Raw genomic sequence first — 17,428 nt, 5'->3', positions numbered from 1 at the left:
GCAGTGTTGAAAGGAAAGAAGAAATAGCTATTTACGCACAAGCGTTCATGACTGCTCTTTATGTCATACCTTACCTTATCAAAGGGAGGGTAATTAATAGGCTGCTTTGAATATTCTTGAAATCTAATGTGCAAAGCTGTTGCATTTTCAGTGTAAGGGTTAGTCTGGACAGTTCCCATTGGATTCAACATTTCTTCAAGTTCATCTGAAACATTAGACAGAACAATTAATATTATAGGCCAGGCATGTGTTAAAATTAAAAAAACCTGAAAGGCAAAGATGCAATAAGAAATTGCTTACTGTATACAATGGACAGAAGCATGTTTTGTTGCACAGCACTTTAACTACAATGCACTGCATTTCCAGCACAAACCACCCATACCTTCCTACATTCACAAATGTTGGATTATCATGCAGTGAGAAACTGATTTTCTCTTTCCAAAATAAACATAACAGGCAAGGGAAGCTGAGATATCCCTATACTGAACCAAATCCCAGTAAGATCTGCAGCTTCTGTAAACCAGTATACACACCGCCTCTATATCAAATAGTATGAAAAAAAGAAAGAGGTTTAAGCCAGATTCCTTTCAGCACTACAGCCAAGTTGATACAGGGTTTCTCAGGATGGAATGAAGAGTGACATGGAGATTTCAGACTCTTACTAATCAATCTGAATGTCAGGGAAGGAAGACAAAAAAAAAAATCTAATTCACATTTTTTGCTGACTTAAATATTCTCACACACAATATAGCTTATCTATTCAGTTTAGGATGCATGTCACAGGGAACCAAATGAAACCTAAACTGCGCCTTAAAAACAGGTAACACTAGATATAACATGCATCTATTTCTATGTGATTTTCCTTCCATAACAGATAAAACTTTTAGAATACTATTTCCAAGCAGACTCTTGCCCTTCCTCCTTCCTGATACACAATACTTTCAGGAAAGAGATTAAGACCTTATATATTTATCCACATAAAAAATACAAGCAGTAAAAAGATTGTAACAGAAGAATTGGACATGCATACAGTAAATATTCTACTATTTGATACTCCTCCTCTTTAGTCTTATAAGTATTTAAAGTCCAAATCTTAAAAGTTAAACTTTACCAGGAAATGATGACCAGCTGTGCAGTACCAGTTCTCCATTCTTCAGCTGTCCTTTATAGTCAAATACCATGGTATTTACCCAGGCTACAGGATAATGCTGTCAAAGGAAAGAATTTTTACATGGCAACTAAGATGCCAGTGACCACTACTATGCAGCAAGCACTACAATATAAGTAAAATTGAGAGGGTTGGGTTTTTTAAACTGGTGGTATCTTTCAGAAGAGCAGTTAAACACATGCATAGTTTTCAGTATGTACTCCAGTACCACTGAGGACAATACAGCTTAATTTTAAGGGTGTCACTCTACCAGTGTAAAAAATATACATTTCCCTGAATGTGAGCCTAGATGCTAATTTTTTTCATCTTTTCCCAATCACAACTCATCTAGAGTTCAGAACAAAACTGACCTTTTAAAATACAATTCTTTAAATGGCCATTTGCCAGCTGGCTTACAACCAAAATTGTCATGCCTTTTTCAGTATCTGAGAAGTATGGAAAGTTTTTTCGTACAAAGATTCTTAATATGTATGCTCTTTTTATTCCCCCCTCTCCCCCCCATTTTGCATTCTTGAACACTAAAGTGAGGACAATGAAAGATTTCTGAATACTCATTTCAATATAACTCAGAGGTACACTCAAGAAAAACGAATGAAATATTTACCACTTTTCCTGCTTTCCTAATGGTTTGGTATTTAGAAGGATTTATTGCCTTGGTTGACTTTTTAGTTTTCATCTTATCCATCACAGCATAAACTGCAAAGCAGAGCCTTGCCATTCTTGGTAGATCACAGACATTTATTTCAAACTCTAGTACTTCATTCCAAACGTGGTCACTTCTCCCAGATATTTCTGTGCTTACAATGGTTTTACAAAGGAGCTCTGTACCATGGAAAAGGCCAGCTCTAACATGAACCTGCAATAAAGAAATAAGAAATTTTAGGCTTGCCACAGAACCTACAGAATTCTGCACAGAATATTATACAGAACATACATATATGCATCTCATTAATATTTCAATCCTAAAAGAAATACTAATTTTGATGTTTTAAAATGAATGAAACAATTTTTGAGAACAAATTCTTTTTACTTTGCTATTCATGTTCCTGACCAAATCAAAATATATTTGTTTAAATAACATTGGCTACCAATTTTTTCAAGTACCAAATTACCTATATTACCACATATGACGAATAATAACAACAACTCATTTGTAGTAACGAATACAATATATGGACACACTAATGCTTCTAGCAACATACTTAACATGGAAGCAAATTGTAGGAAACAAACAACTAAGCAGAATGAAAAAGGCAAGACTATTTTTCTGAATACAAAGTCTAACCTCCAGGTAGAACCAATTTGTGTTTCTAATGGAGAAAAGTTTTCGGGTTTTTCAGCTTAAGAAAAAATTCATTTTTTTACTTAAACTGTTTATAAAAACGTACAGAGGGAACACTGCTGACCCTGACATCAGAAATTACCTGTAATAATAATAACAATAATGTACATAATTGCCAGGAATTCTGTTTTGTCTTTAGCACCCAGAAACCAACAAAACCAGCTAGCTTGAACCATAAAAATAAGGAACAGGAAAGGACAAGGGCAAGAAGAGAAAGAAGCTGCAGTTATTGGCACTGAAATTAAACACATCACAGGTCAATGCTAAGATGTGGCTCATTTCTGCATTTCTGTTTAATAATGTAAGTACACAGAAAACCACATGTTTCCAAGTATCCATACTCTTAAGACGATTTCAACAAGAATGACAAGGAGGTCTCTCTTTGTTGCCTGAACAAACAACAAAGAGAAACTTGTCAACTTCTTTCAGGTGACCTTCACAAATGTAATACTTTGGTCAACACCAAAAAGTTCTCATTTTTACAGCTAAATGAGTAAAAGGTGAACTGATGTTTCAGGTTCCCTATGCTCATCAAACAACCTTCCCAACGTTCCCTTTAAGCTATCATTATTTCTGAGCACTGTAAGGGAAAGGCAGAGATGTTCAAAATATGGTACAGGTTTTGGACAAAAATAATTCACCTTTGAATTCCCAACTGACACAGACAAGATCTGTTCTGGGAGAGAAGCCTATCTTTCCCTCCTTCAAATTAACAACAGTGTGATCAAAATCAAAGCAGTCCCGATCTCAATATATCTGTTTTGGCTACACCAACTACTGCTCAGTACTAAGTTCTCCATTCATAAACTAGCTCAGATAAACTAGTCATTGGCAAACTGTAATGCAGTTTAAATGAAGTCATGCTAGAGAGCAAACCTGTCTTCAGCCCAGAATAATCCCTGGAGAAGGCATTAGTAGCATCAACAGATGGTCTCAAAATAACACCCATTCTGATCGTTCTGGACTTCTCTGAAACAATTGCTACCACTATCAAGAGCTGCTGTCACAGCATTAGCATTGGCAGAGGTATTAGATTGTGGAGAACACACTGTTATGGGTTACACTCCTCCTTGATACAGGTGCCATAGGAACATCCATTATTAAACTGACTCATTGACTTATATATATACAACCCCAATTTAATTTCCAAGCTTACAATCAATCATTGAAAGAAAAAGTTCAGTTTAGAAAACTACATTCACTTGAGTCCCAGCAATATGCATAAAAACCACTATTACCTACTTTTGGCATGCACAACTTCACCACTATGAACCACTGTGAGTTAAGAACAGCAACATGAACATCCAAGGAACAGATCACATGAAAGTAATCTTACTTCAGGAAATCTAAATGTATACACACTACACATGTCTGTACATACGTATATGTAACAATATACACAATCAAAATTCTTGTTGATTACATTTCCAGGGGTTTTTTATTTCTCTGTAATTAAAGATTGCAGCCTTATATTCTTCAAAAAGGAAATACTGTGGCTGATGTCAGAGAACTGATTAAAATAATTTGGTTCATAACCTTCTGGAAACAATTCACCAGATGGTCCTTTATTAATTCATTTGGAGATTCACTGTATGTTCAACTGAATTTATAATCACATTTCTTTGCTGATTTAAAGATATCTTATGGAAATATGATTACATCTAATGTATTATCTGCTTGTGCTTTAATACCAGCAACAGTAAATATTCTAAAATCTGCTTTTTTTTTTTTAACCAGGGCTTTAAATTCACATTTGCATAATTTTGAATATTGTTCTTTGACTTGCTATCATCTGATATTATAACTACATGCTACTAGACTTCCCTGACTTTTCTTTTACTTTATTAATATAAAAAGTGTAAGTGATCAAGTAAAATTTGATAGTAACAAAGCATTGTATTGTTGGAATACACGGCTATTTTGCTCGCCTTTTGGCTAGTTCTAATTCTATGATTTCCAATCCTGTTAATGTAAGGGATTGGATCCTAATTTTATTCTTTTCATTCTGACACTCCCCTTTTACTAATGAAACAGTGTGTACTGATGGTGCAGCCAAAGAGCAAGACAAAAAGAAAAGCAAATTCAATTGTTGTGTATTTGGAAAACTGGGTGTTAGACAGCTGAATGAAGTCACTTGTGTTCTAGGTAAAAATACTCAATCCAGCTCACATTAGTGGAGTGCTATCCATCTGACAAATGTTTTGTTTCCCCACTACAAACACTGCATTTATGAACCCTGTTGGTGGTTTCAGCAAAAATGGATGAATATTGGCTTGATCCAAAGCACAATGAAACTAAAAGAACAAATGGCAGTGAGTTCAACAGCCTTAAAATCAGGACTAGGAAACAAAGACATTCTCAACAGTAACAATTCCATAATAGCATAGACAGACAACGCAGGGAGCCATGCACAAGAGCTTGCAAGGTTACTACATGCATTCTTGTTCTTGGGTAATTACAGGATTTTAAAGTTTTCAAGACTAAAAAGAATTCAAAATACTAAATAATATTTAAATAGTGTTCACAGGCACCAATACCAAAGAATTATCAGTTTTTGCTGTTTCTCCTCAAGCTTGCAATCAACATCTTTTCTTTTTCCTCTAAAAGCATACTGAAAGTAATCAAAACTTGCTTTTTGAAAGTATGGAAAAAAAAAAAAACAAACCACCTTGATAGCTATGTTGATTCTGGAATCCACCTTCTTTGCCCTTCCCTTTTCTTTTAAAAACTTTAAGACTCTACAAAATGTACAGTTAAAAAGATATTACATCCAGCTAAATAATGGTTTAGACAAAGAAAAGGGAAACATCTGTTTTTGCAGACATTTTGACAGTCACAGTGTCTCAGGCAGTAAAATTGTAAATATGGCGCATTTAGCTATGTAGTAAAATGTAGTATTGCTAATATAGAAGGAGGTTCTAACAATAGTTTTGAAAGAAAAAAATGCACTGAGTATCCTGAATAAAGCAACAGAACAGCAAACTTGAATGGCTAATTGAATTTCTTCCTCACCTACACGACTAGCTATTTAATTTATCGATTGCCAAACAAAATACAGGAAATGAATGTTGTTCTACCTCACAGGCAAGTGTCTTGTAAGGTCTTAAAGTAGTGTGCAATAAATTCTCATGTGTGAACAACCTGTGGTCTGTAAAACAGTCAGTAGCCCAGTCGTACATTTTTACAGGAAGTGATACTACAGCTTTTTTTGTGTTCAGCATGTTTAGAAAATAAAAACCAGATTGTATAGAAGCATGCAGTCCATGCTTAGACACACATAGAATATATTCTGGGCTACAAAAATACCTTATGTTCCATTGAAAAATGTTTAATATTTAATATACTTCTGTTTGTCAGATGTTTAATGACAGTTTAGTTTGAATAAGCTTATTTCACACCAATATCAGTACTTTACAGATACCATCTTAAAAAAAACAAGTACCATGTGACCATTCATGCCATCCATGATTATTGATAATGTTCCAATGCACATATCCAGCTTCAGAAAATAAAGTAATACTTTAGCAATAAAGCAAGATTTTAACCAATACTACCAATACAACTGAGAATAATTACAAGTGCTTACACTTTTGCTGAACTGAAATCTGTATGATTTTGAGTTCACTAAACACTGAAAATCATTAAAATGATGAACAGAATGTCTTCTGATACTGGGCACAGTTACTTACTTTGGCATTTTCTTCTGTATTTAGTTTATTACCCTTTAATAGAATAATCTTGAAAGGGTTGGAAATATCCCATACACTCTGAGAAGGGAAACAAAGATACAAGTTCATTCTTAATCAATGTAACATATTGAGACCTAGTTTATAAGCTAAGCATTTTAAGCAAAAGTCATAAACACAAACTAGAAAGATGTATTTTTAAAAATATACATTTGAAATCTTAAAAAAAAAAAATGGTTATCATAACTACAAGAGCATACAAGATGCCCTAAAGGGGGAAAAAAGTTAGGAAAAACACTGAGCTGAAAGGGGAGTGGGGGTGAGAAAATACATCGAGTACTACCTGCTGACAATTCAGAATAACCCTTCAAATTTATTGTTCATTCTGAATATATACAGAGTCTGTAACAGAGCAAAGTCTGTCCACATTTCTTAGAATGACAGTACATAAATTAAAACTGTGCTATAAGGCCATAAGTTTAGCAATAAAGGAAGCACCATATTAAAAGGAAAGTTAGAAGTGTATTATGGCAAAAGTTGCCATCACTGAAGTGGCAACACCATGCAAGGTATCTGGGCTAATACAAGAGATCACAGAGCACTACTGCCTAAGCTAGTGGAGCCTACACATTGCGTTGAAGCTGAAGAATCCAGGTTCTCTGCAATAACTTCTCCAGTTGCTGGTAACAGATTATTATTACCTGCTCTTCTGGGTTGTGAATAAAAGTAGAATCAATAGCAATGGAAGGAGATGGTGGGGAGAGGAGGAGGATGGATAAGGTGAGGGAAGGTAAGGAATTTCAAAAAAGCCTCAAAGTCTGCTATTTCTGATGTAAACCTCGCAAGCAACAGGAGCCTCTGAGTAGACCCAGGTGACCTACACGGGAAAACAGTAGTAAGTGGCACAAATCCCAGGCGTTGTGATTTCTATTCCACAAGCCACTGTTCCTTTTGGATATCAGATATTCTCCATATCAACTTACAGTTGTTGTTCTTGTTTTTTTTGGTGGCAAGGGAAGAGGAAGGTTGTACGATTTTCGGTTTATGGCAGCTTCTATGGCAATCATCTCTTGCTCGCACATTTTCTTTATGGTGCAACACTCAACGAGAGTCAGCTGAGGAAGAGTCCTGTTCATCACGCAGTTGCGTATATACTGAAAGCCCACAGAAAACAGTTGTTATCAGCTAGCAGACTATTTCTATGGCAATTTTCAAATCGAAGAAACAATAATATATTACAAAGATACAAAGGAAATGGTGCACATGTATTTTACAATTGGAGAGGGCAGCAGACATGAGGAGGAAGTGTATTACTGTTCAGCACAGCTGACCAAGGTCAAATTTTGGACAAGGCACTAGAGAACTGTTTCAGTAAGTTCCAAAGAGCTTTATGTACCTGAAACTGAATTAGTGGGTGATCACCAAAAACATATTCTAGCCTTCCGCTAACTTGCAGCACATAGTCAGCAGGATCAACTTCTTCATCTTCTTTTCCATGGATAGTCAAACGTTTTCGGATTGCCAGCTCATTCAGCTTGATGGGATTCATGTTAGGAGACACCTGAAAACTAAACACATCCTAACAAAATACAAACAGGAATACTGAATGTCAAACTTGTCGTAGTCAGACCTACAAGGCTTAAATCACAGCATACAAAATAAAAAAGGCAGAAATACTTGTCTCTTTAAAAACAGTCTATTCTAACACTTGCAGTTAATCTCTACTTCTTCAGTGCAATCAGAGCAATAGTCACCCTAACAGCTGCAAAATGGTCAATTCCCAAATTTTTTCAGTATCAGAAATACTTTTAAGAACACAGAACTTTATCTAATTGATTCAGGAGTGATTTGAAGACTTCTAGATCAGGACATTGATCTAGAAGCTTGTATTTTAGAACATGAATGAGGGAGACAGTAAATCATGCATACATTTCAAAGTATTTAGTACTACTAGATGTGTTAATTTTTCTTCTTTCTGGCCAGCTAGTTATCCTCTTCCTAGGTAGCACTGTACTCAGAAGAAAAGAAAGCTTCAAGTAATAAAGCAGAAGAAACTATTGGTGTAATTTATGTACAAAACCACCATCTTATTTGGAGGAGTGCAGAAAAGAGGGGTAGCAACAAATACCTGTAGCATTCTGAATACAACATGGAAAGACTCTGCATTGTCAAAGAAAATTTTTAATCAAACCTTTAGAGGCTATCTACATATTTCCGAAGTATCTCCAATTTGGATGCATTCCAAAAATGTACAGGTAAGACGTTACTTTCTTTTTTAAATTAGAAAAAAAAGGTCAAATTAATCTAAAGTTCCTAATGTAAAAGGTCATCTGTGAAATCCTTCATCTCCCTTAATCTACCACATTATGCTCTGCACACATTTATTTGCAAAGGTTGATTCAGTGAGTTCTGGGGTTTTGTTCTGATTTTTTTTTTTTATTTACACACACACACACGCTCCTGAAGATGTAAGCATTCTAAAAGCAGTTATTTACAAGCGTGAAGTGTTGTCTGGCTTACATGCTTTTGACTTGTGCTTTACTTTTTACAGAAGTTTACTGGTAAGAAGCCAAGCTGCCCTAATGGAAAAATCTACCTCTGTAAAGCCAGGTAAAATTAATTCTGTATTTTCTCAGTTTCTGCATGGCTCATAACAGCTTCCCCCTTTCAGAAAGCTGCCAAACCGTGAAGGCTTTCTTCTCCTATCATAACGGATAGCACATAGACAGGGAAGGACACTTTTTCCTCCCAGGAAGCTGGTGCTCTATGATGGCTGCCTTACTTCCAAATTGTCGGTCTCTACACGTACGTCACAGAAATGGGGATCAGCCTCTTTCTCTTGTTCCAGAGGCAATTAGGTAGCTTTTACAGCTCACCCACACATTCTAGACAAAAAGTACTTTAATATTCCTTTCTCTCAATCTTGCAGCATTCCCACTGAAAGAACACAACAGTCCCCATATTTTCCTATTTAATTCTCCTGAGATGATTTTTTAGTACCCAGTGCAAGTAGTAAAGTCTGGAACAGAGTTTACTGCTCTAAAAAGCAGCTCAGAATTGAACTGTTAATAGCTTTGAAGGTCAGAACTGGCAGCAGAAGCATTCGAAACATTTGAAATGTCAGCAGCCTAAGCTATTACAGTGGCAGGCAAATGCATTCTGCAGCAGCATGAACTTTTGCACTGCTTTTGTATTGTTATCATATGCATATATATACACAGTATCTTAATCAAAAGCTGACAGGCACACAGATATTCTCACTCCTGGACAACTATAACTCCTCTAAGCCAAAGAGGACTGGAAAAAGGTTTTGTCATAAAAACACCTATGCATCCAACATCAGCTAGTGTTACCACGGACCTAATTTAGTATTTACCTCTGCATTTAGTGTTGCCAGAGTCAGAAATTATTTTGCCACTTTGGATTTTTTATTTTTTAAGTTTAAAAAAAGATAGTATCAGAAATAATATAGATTTAAAAAAAAAAACCACAAAACAAAAAAAACCCCACACCAAACAAAAAAACCCCTGCTGAATCATTTGAAAATCAGGATCTAGCATCTAGCTCAAAATGGACACCAAATACAGCCTGATATATTTACACACTGTCAGATTTTAAGGTTTCCCATGTCAATCCCTCACTGTTATCAAAAAGAACACAGTGCAAAAATGAATAATGGGAATGCTGGACTCAAGTAGAATCATAGCAACTTCAACATCAAAAAAATGAAGCTAAATCATTTTAGGTGGAAACTAAAGGGGTTTTTATTTTAAAAATAAGCTGTGGGTTTGTTAGCTGAAACAAAAAAGGTAACTCTCAAGTCTCAGCTAGTGTTTTATTTGTCTATATGCACATCTAGCATAGGGAATACTAATTCCTCTTTTATTTTTTTAAAAGTATTGCTCAACCTAATTAGCAGATCAACCCCAAAGATGTTCAACAATAAATCACACACAAAAAGAAATGTGCTGAATACGGTGCCTCCCAGTCCACCAGCATCTCCTGAGCCTGAAATTGAATGCTAGTGAAGCAACACAGTAACAGTTGGCCAAAAACAGTCCTGACAACTTTGAATTATGTTTTAAACGAATGCAAAGTAATACAGAATATACAAGTTGTACATTTTGACTTTAGAAATAGAACTGTAATTTGACTTTAGAAGTTCAGTTCACAATGATAGGTTCGCATCCTCACTTTCTTTCAAGAGTCAAGAATCCTGGTGAAAGAATTTGCATTTTAAAGCAAACACCACAATGTTAGTATTCTATTTCATTTACATCCTTGATCAATCACGTGCTAGTTCAGATCAGGATCAAGAACAGTACATGAAACGTGATGAACAACCATTCCTACCTGGCAGTTATCAAAATGAACAGCCACTACAAGGTTTCCACTATAGAGCTTATCTTGGAAGCTCTCTGGGATAACAGGTTCCTGTTCTGGTGGGTAAGTGTGCTTCAACCAGTCCATCCAGGAGAGACCCACAAGCGACTGAATCTTTTCCTCACTGATTCTCCGCATTTTAGCTCGGAAATCGTTCACTTCAGGATCTTGTAAGGCATCAAACTCATGGAGACCTGAGAGAATTCAAGCAAGCAAAAGGATACATATCTGTACAAATACTGCCCATCTATTTACTATCCCACTCATACGTTTATTATCTTTAAGTTAAGGTTACATAAGTGGTTTTCTTCAGACATCCCATCCAAAATGGGTGCTCGAAAGCGAGTTGGGTTCTACATTACTTGTACAAGTCCCATGCAACCTGGCATGAGATTTTAGTTTAAACAGCAAGAACAAATGCCCGTCTTAGGTACTATCAAAAGGAAAAGCCAAACTCACCCTGAGTTCAAGATAATTTGAAAAGTCTGAATTCTCTCCTCACGAGCAAATGCAAAGAAAGCACAGCAAATGCATCATAGAGGGGAAGAAGTGTTCACAAACTATTTTTTTTTAATCCCACAGAAAGACGACAGCATCTTTTTTATTTTGTTTAGAAGTCAAAAAAGAAGGATAGCAGGACTGTAGACACATTTATTCCTGAATTTTCCTTGTGATTAAAATCTTCTACTCAAGTCAAAATGATAGGACTGAAATTTCAACCAATCCAAGACCAGTAAAGTTCTTTTTCCAAACTATGTAAAGAGAAATACACAGTGGAGAGTCCACCAGCTGTGATTCTTCAGTACTTCAGGAAGTATAGGGCCTGCTAGTGTTTCTTTCTTTTCTCCTGAACTTTGAAGGGCATTGTCCAAATTACACAAAGCACTGAACACCTTTTCAGAACAAAACACTAAGTTTAGAAGCTTAGACAGGAACACATTTTTTCCACTGCTAAGGTACAGAATAGACGCTGCATAAGGAAGGATCTCGTACAGCTATAATAAGCAAAATATTCAATCAAAGAATGTGAATCTCTCAGAATCTGTCAGAATATGTCTGAATGGTTAAACTGGCTAACTGTTTCCATTGTCAGTTTTAACAAATAGGCAGACAGTGTACTGCTGAAATCTAAACAAAACCTGCAGTCTTTATGAAAGAGCTAACAATGGTTCATTGTTTTAAAACAAGAGGTATGACCTCACACGACCCTGTCAATCTTGATTGTATAACCAAGCAGAGTAGATTTAAAAGCTGAAAATTCCGAAATAACATCAAGAACAAGTTACTGTGAAACCTTTAAAAATAGCTTTTCATTGTTTGCTGAAAATCAGTGCCACAATTGAGAGCAAAAACAAGAATCATATTGTTAACCAACTCAGAAATCATGTACAACAAAACCATAGTAATTTCTAGTTCCTTCTGTGTATCCAGTTTGCTGTTAGGCCATTTATGATAATGCTTTTCAGGGATTACGCTTTCCTTCACTTAATAATAATATTATAGATTTTTTCCCTCATCTAGTAAGATAAAATTTGTTCTTGATTGATGTAGTAACAGAATACAGTGCCAAAATACAATACAGAAATTAACTTTCAACAACTTTCAAATGTTTTGAGAAAGGGAAATTCTGTCAGGGAAATACTTAATTTTTTTTTTTTTTTTTTTAGGTTTGGGGGTCTTTTGTTTGGTTTTTTTTTGTTGTTTTGTTTGTTTGTTTGTTTGGGTTTCTCTTAGTTTTTTCCACTGTTACCTACCCAGTTAAGGCCCTCATACAAAATAAAGTTTACCTTCTTCTTTTTTTTTTTTTTTTTTGGGGGGGGGTGTGGGGGGTGTGGAAGTAATTACCTTTCCCAATAAGGACACCGATTTTCGAATCCAACTTTTCTCCTGGATCACAATTTCTTGTCACTAGTTTAAGGACAGGAAGAAAGGGTCTAACATCACAAAGTCTCCGTGTTTCATCCTCTAACTCTTCATGTACAGCAGTCTGATTCACACATGAGAACATGTAAGAGTCAATCTCCATGAGGAGATGAAAGAGTGGATAGGTATGTGCCTGCTTCCATAACAGCTGCAAAGAAAATAAATAAATAAAACAAGAAAGCATGGACATATCTTATGGCACTGAAGGTAACATTAATTTCCATTTATGTTACCAAAAGAATGTAGGAGTAACATGTTTGCTAACTTGGTTCATTTTTATCCCTATATATCATTATATATTTACTTTGTCTTGTTTGTAGTCTCTATCTTGAGGTTATTTTTAAGCAGCAACTTGTGTGCATAAATATCTCAGGGGTAAAAAAAACCACATAGGAACAAGTACTATGAGTTGATGAGAGAAGGGCAGCACTAACCCTCATCCTGACACTTATCCTGGGATTGAGCCGATACAGTCCTATTTGCAGTAAAGTTGCAGGACTGCAGCTGTCACTACAGTAACAAAGCACTTACTGATTTTGGAGGCCGATGTTCTTGACACTGACCAGCAAACTGTCACTCTCCTCCATCCATTCCTATAGCTTCCCATCAAAATCCTTCTCCCTCAAGACACATCTATGCTTTCTTTTTCCTGTAATTATGGTAATATATAGACAACAAGTTCCTACTACGGAACTAATTCCTGAACAAAAATTCCCTGATGTCTGGAGAAGCTTAAAGTAAATTTATTTGTAAATTACCAGCAGGCCACTAAGACATGCAAGTCACCCACAGAACACTAAACAATGCTTTACTGAACTTAATCCATAAGTAGCAGATTACACCTTAAGTAACACCAATATATCAAATACATAAAATATATCAAATCCTTTGCAGAAATCAAAATTGAAAGCAAGAGCAGCTCTCCCAACCTAAATACTATTCAAATCTTTATCTGTGAGAATATTTTTGTCCTAATTTTAGAAGTTTACATATGCAATGGCAAAAACCTCTTTTCAAACAAATGAAGCTGAACTGAACTCCTTTTGCTGAATTGAGCATACCGGCATATATTTCATAGATTTGTACAATAAATTCTGCCTTCCAGAAACGTATTCCAGTATATTTTACCTAGCTGAACGAGAGCTGAATCCAGCAATTACCTTTGGTGTAGAGCAAAAATTCCAACTTTGAAGGTATCAAAAGACTAAATCTGTGTTCTTCTCCAGTAGTTATAGTGATTAAAAATCTGTACCTAGCCCCCCCACCCCCCGCCCCAAGTTGTCTAACTTCAATTTCCAGCTACTGGTACTTATTATATACCTTAATGATTGTAAAATTTAAAAAGTCATAAAGTCTCTGAAACCAACTTCCACTGAAAGCAGCCATTTGCCATCACACAAAGTACTAGCCTGGTAGAATTATAAAGTCTACAGAAATGAAAAATTCTTCAGTCCTCAAATAATTGGTTATTTTTCTTCTGTTCTCTTATTTTAAGCTCAACAGTTTCACGTACAAGATAAACTCCTTATATTTGCTCTAAAGTCCTCCATTTATACATCCAAGGAAGGGTCCACAAATTAGGGCTTGTCACAGCAACATGGTGGGAGCAAAGCTACTAATACAGTATGCCATGAAAGTTTTCATTTTGTTTTGTTTTCAAATACAGTGATTTCCATGAAAAACCTCCCTAACGTAGGTATGAACAACATTCCTTTTCTTTGAAAAGCAGGTAAGTATTAACAGAACCTATTTACAGCATGTTAAGCATGCTTAAGTTTCAATGTGTCACAAGCATCAAGAAAAACAGACAGCTCAGTTTAAGTCCCTTATTGTAGTCACTCACACACTTGTTTTTAAATTTTTTATCAGTTGAAATCACCCTTAGCTATTCCATTATCTTACCCACCAACTAACCTGTAGTTAGTTGCCCAGGTTACCCTTTTCCTAAAACAACAATGGCATTTTTCCAGTCTAAATTATTTCAAGTATTTGAGTACAACACAAAACTTATTTGTTGGATCCAGTGGCATTCTCATTTGTTCTAAAATACTAAGCGGTCCACTGCATTTTAAAAAAAAAAAAAAAAAAAGGCAAAAACACACCACACCATTGGTGTCTAGAAAGTTTCAAATTAGAAGTACAATAAATTATATGAAGCTACGGCTGATACAAAGAAAATAATTTCTATAAACAAGTGAATACTGTCAGACTGAACAGGAATGAAAAACAATGTACTTATTTACCAGGCAATGCAGTGTAATGAGATCTCACACTTCTTTCTTTTCTTTTAGAAGTTTATTATGCTTAAGGAACAGATTACTTGGTGGTGTAATTCACCCACTACCTAATCCCAAATTAACTTGCCTAAACACCCTCACATGGCCATTATTTGATGAAATGGTCAGTAGATTATTCTTCAATATCTGTGGTTATTTCCCTACATGGTGCCCTTCCTTTGATTTGAGTATTCCCTACTTTTTAAGTGATGCCCTAAAAAGGTACTCGTACACAACCTTTAAGAAGTGGCATACATAGTTTTTCAAATGTCCATCTCTGGTGTCAATCAAAAGAAGCAGGAGCACAATCTGTGACCTCTATATTAAAAAATCAAATTAGACACAGCGTCTCCTGTTTCCACACCGATTAGAGAAATGTTAAATAAACATACGATGTATTGCCAATGTGTTAAAAAAGGTTTAGATGTAGCAATACAGCATTAATACAGAGCTAGTAGAATAATCTCTGCTGAAGTGTAACCATAAGCATGAATTCCTCCAAACCTTGCCATCTGCCCAAAAACATTCCAAACCTCCAGACACACATATACATTGTTGATTAATCAATCTGCTACGCACACACCTTCAATACATTATTTTTTATGCCTACTCAAATGCATTACTTGATTTGCCAAAAGGCACATAAAAACCAGAAACAGCACTGATTCCAAATATAAGTTAACTTTTCAGTTAATTGACCATTTGGTATTACCTGTTTAATATGAGATATTGTGGCGTCTCGAGGGACATCCAGGTTGATGTAGATTCCAGTGGGCAACAGGAAGTCCACAGATATCGAGCCATCAGCACCAACCTGTGAATCCACTGCCCAGATGTCAAGGCTGTCTGTCACGGCAGGAGGCATTATGGAATCTCAATAATATCATAACCACATGGCCTTCGGGGGGAAAAAAAAAAAAATTCAGTATACGTAACCTTCTATAATTAGACACACATTTTAAAGCCTTTGGAAAGTTTACACAAGCCCGCTTGTGCAGCTCAGCTTGCAAGTCTGAGGTCTCAAATGCCAGTATTACAAACACATAAGCATAGTTTTATTCATTAATTCCATTTATGCCTCGTAAAGTTGAGATGTTTATATCATTAAGACAAAGTAATAAGAGAAAAAACTAACTAATTAGACATTAGCTAAAACAAAGTTAGAAATTAATTTTAGATTTTCTCTAAAACTATTTACCTGCATAAAATACAAAGTAAACTTCTCGGACAAAGCATGAGAATATTTAATATGAAAATACATGATCAATTTCATAGGGTTTTTTTTTGCAAATTTCCTGTTAATTGTCCACAAACGTGGTCAGACTGACATATTCAACTTGAAAGTCTATATTAATAAACAGGAAAATCACCTTCAACACTATTAGAAAGTGACATTTTCCTCTAAAGACATTTATCTCAATTTACTCTCACCCTTAAAGAAAGATCATCTCCTATGAATTCAACCCACTGTGTAAACTACATCCACTGCAGGGTAAGGGGAAACCCTTTGTATGATCTGCTTCAACTCACTACACTGGCTTCCTGATTACTTGTCCTTTGTATCTACACCTAATGCTACCACTAGGTTTTCCGACCTTCCAAGTCTTATCTTTTGATTACTGCTCTCTAAAGATGAGTTTTCCCTTCAGTCACTCTTCACTGAAGTATTACCTTCCTCTTCATCCACACAATGCTCTTGAGCTGACAAAGAGATGTTAAGTGTTGTAAAACACTATTGTGAAGTACTTCAATAAAGACAAGTTATCCTTACACCTTTCTAATTCTTGTTGGACATCATGAGATGTGGGAAATCACCATCTATAAAAAAATAAGCCGCTACTATTACAGCTTTCCACTATCACTCCTTTTATCACTCCTTCCATTCTCTTCTAGATACCTTCCCCGCTCTGAAGTCAGGACTGTTCTGCTTAACTGAAGGTATTTCCCCTACTACAGCACCAGCAGAAAAAGCAGGATGTAACCAATACACTGAGCTGCTGTTCTTTATACATCACATAGCAGGTTCAAACAAACTCACCAGCAAACAAACAAACAAAAAAATTAGCACAACAGCCTTCTGAAATCCAGTCACCACTGCTGACTACATTGCTAAAGTCTGTTTGACACACAGTATTTTCCCCTTTGATAAGACAGTAGGCAAAAGCCATTATCAAAAGGTAATCCCTTCTACAGCTGCCAAACCTACAAAGTATACCTACATACAGTAGAAGATTGCTTAGTCATGCCATGGAATTACAGATAATGATCATGCTGTGCAAACGTTCCCAATGTGTATACATTTATGAATACAGTTTTTCAATCCCGAAGCACTTTATTACTATTTTCCCCCAAAACAAGCAACCACGAAGTCTTTTTATAACACACTATAGTTGAACTTGCCACAAAACTCCAGGAGACCAACTACATCATAACAAAGGTGTTTTGTTCCCCTCCCTCTCCAGCTTATCTTTTTTCTTTATAAAACAGCTTAGTTGGGCAAAGTCACACCACCAGCTAGTGAATCCAAACTTCCTGATATGCGGGAGTTAACACTTCATTTACAGCAAGTTAAATTTGTTTGATATGCCTATTTCAGAAATTCAACTCTTTAAAATTCTTAGGCTTTTAAACCAACCAATTCATTGGCATA

General features: G+C 35.8%; 1 protein-coding gene across 2 annotated transcripts in view; it reads right to left on the bottom strand.

The window, feature by feature from the left end:
- PIK3CB (phosphatidylinositol-4,5-bisphosphate 3-kinase catalytic subunit beta) overlaps positions 1 to 15,643 on the bottom strand; it is a 45,656-nt gene extending 30,013 nt beyond the window's left edge. For both annotated transcript variants that reach the window (XM_009484300.2, XM_075716305.1), the window contains exons 1-9: positions 15,491 to 15,643; positions 12,425 to 12,650; positions 10,550 to 10,773; positions 7,593 to 7,775; positions 7,180 to 7,350; positions 6,200 to 6,277; positions 1,773 to 2,024; positions 1,112 to 1,208; positions 75 to 205 (exon numbers count right to left, since the gene is read on the bottom strand). In XM_009484300.2, coding sequence (XP_009482575.1) covers positions 75 to 205; positions 1,112 to 1,208; positions 1,773 to 2,024; positions 6,200 to 6,277; positions 7,180 to 7,350; positions 7,593 to 7,775; positions 10,550 to 10,773; positions 12,425 to 12,650; positions 15,491 to 15,643 — 1,515 coding nt within the window. The remainder of the gene's footprint in view (positions 1 to 74; positions 206 to 1,111; positions 1,209 to 1,772; positions 2,025 to 6,199; positions 6,278 to 7,179; positions 7,351 to 7,592; positions 7,776 to 10,549; positions 10,774 to 12,424; positions 12,651 to 15,490) is intronic.
- Between the last annotated feature and the right edge of the window lie 1,785 nt (positions 15,644 to 17,428).

This window comes from Pelecanus crispus, chromosome 9, assembly GCF_030463565.1.
Source record: "Pelecanus crispus isolate bPelCri1 chromosome 9, bPelCri1.pri, whole genome shotgun sequence".
Classification (NCBI taxonomy): domain Eukaryota; kingdom Metazoa; phylum Chordata; class Aves; order Pelecaniformes; family Pelecanidae; genus Pelecanus; species Pelecanus crispus.
The sequence above is the reverse complement of the archived record's forward strand: the minus strand, read 5'-3'. Positions and strand labels throughout refer to the sequence as shown.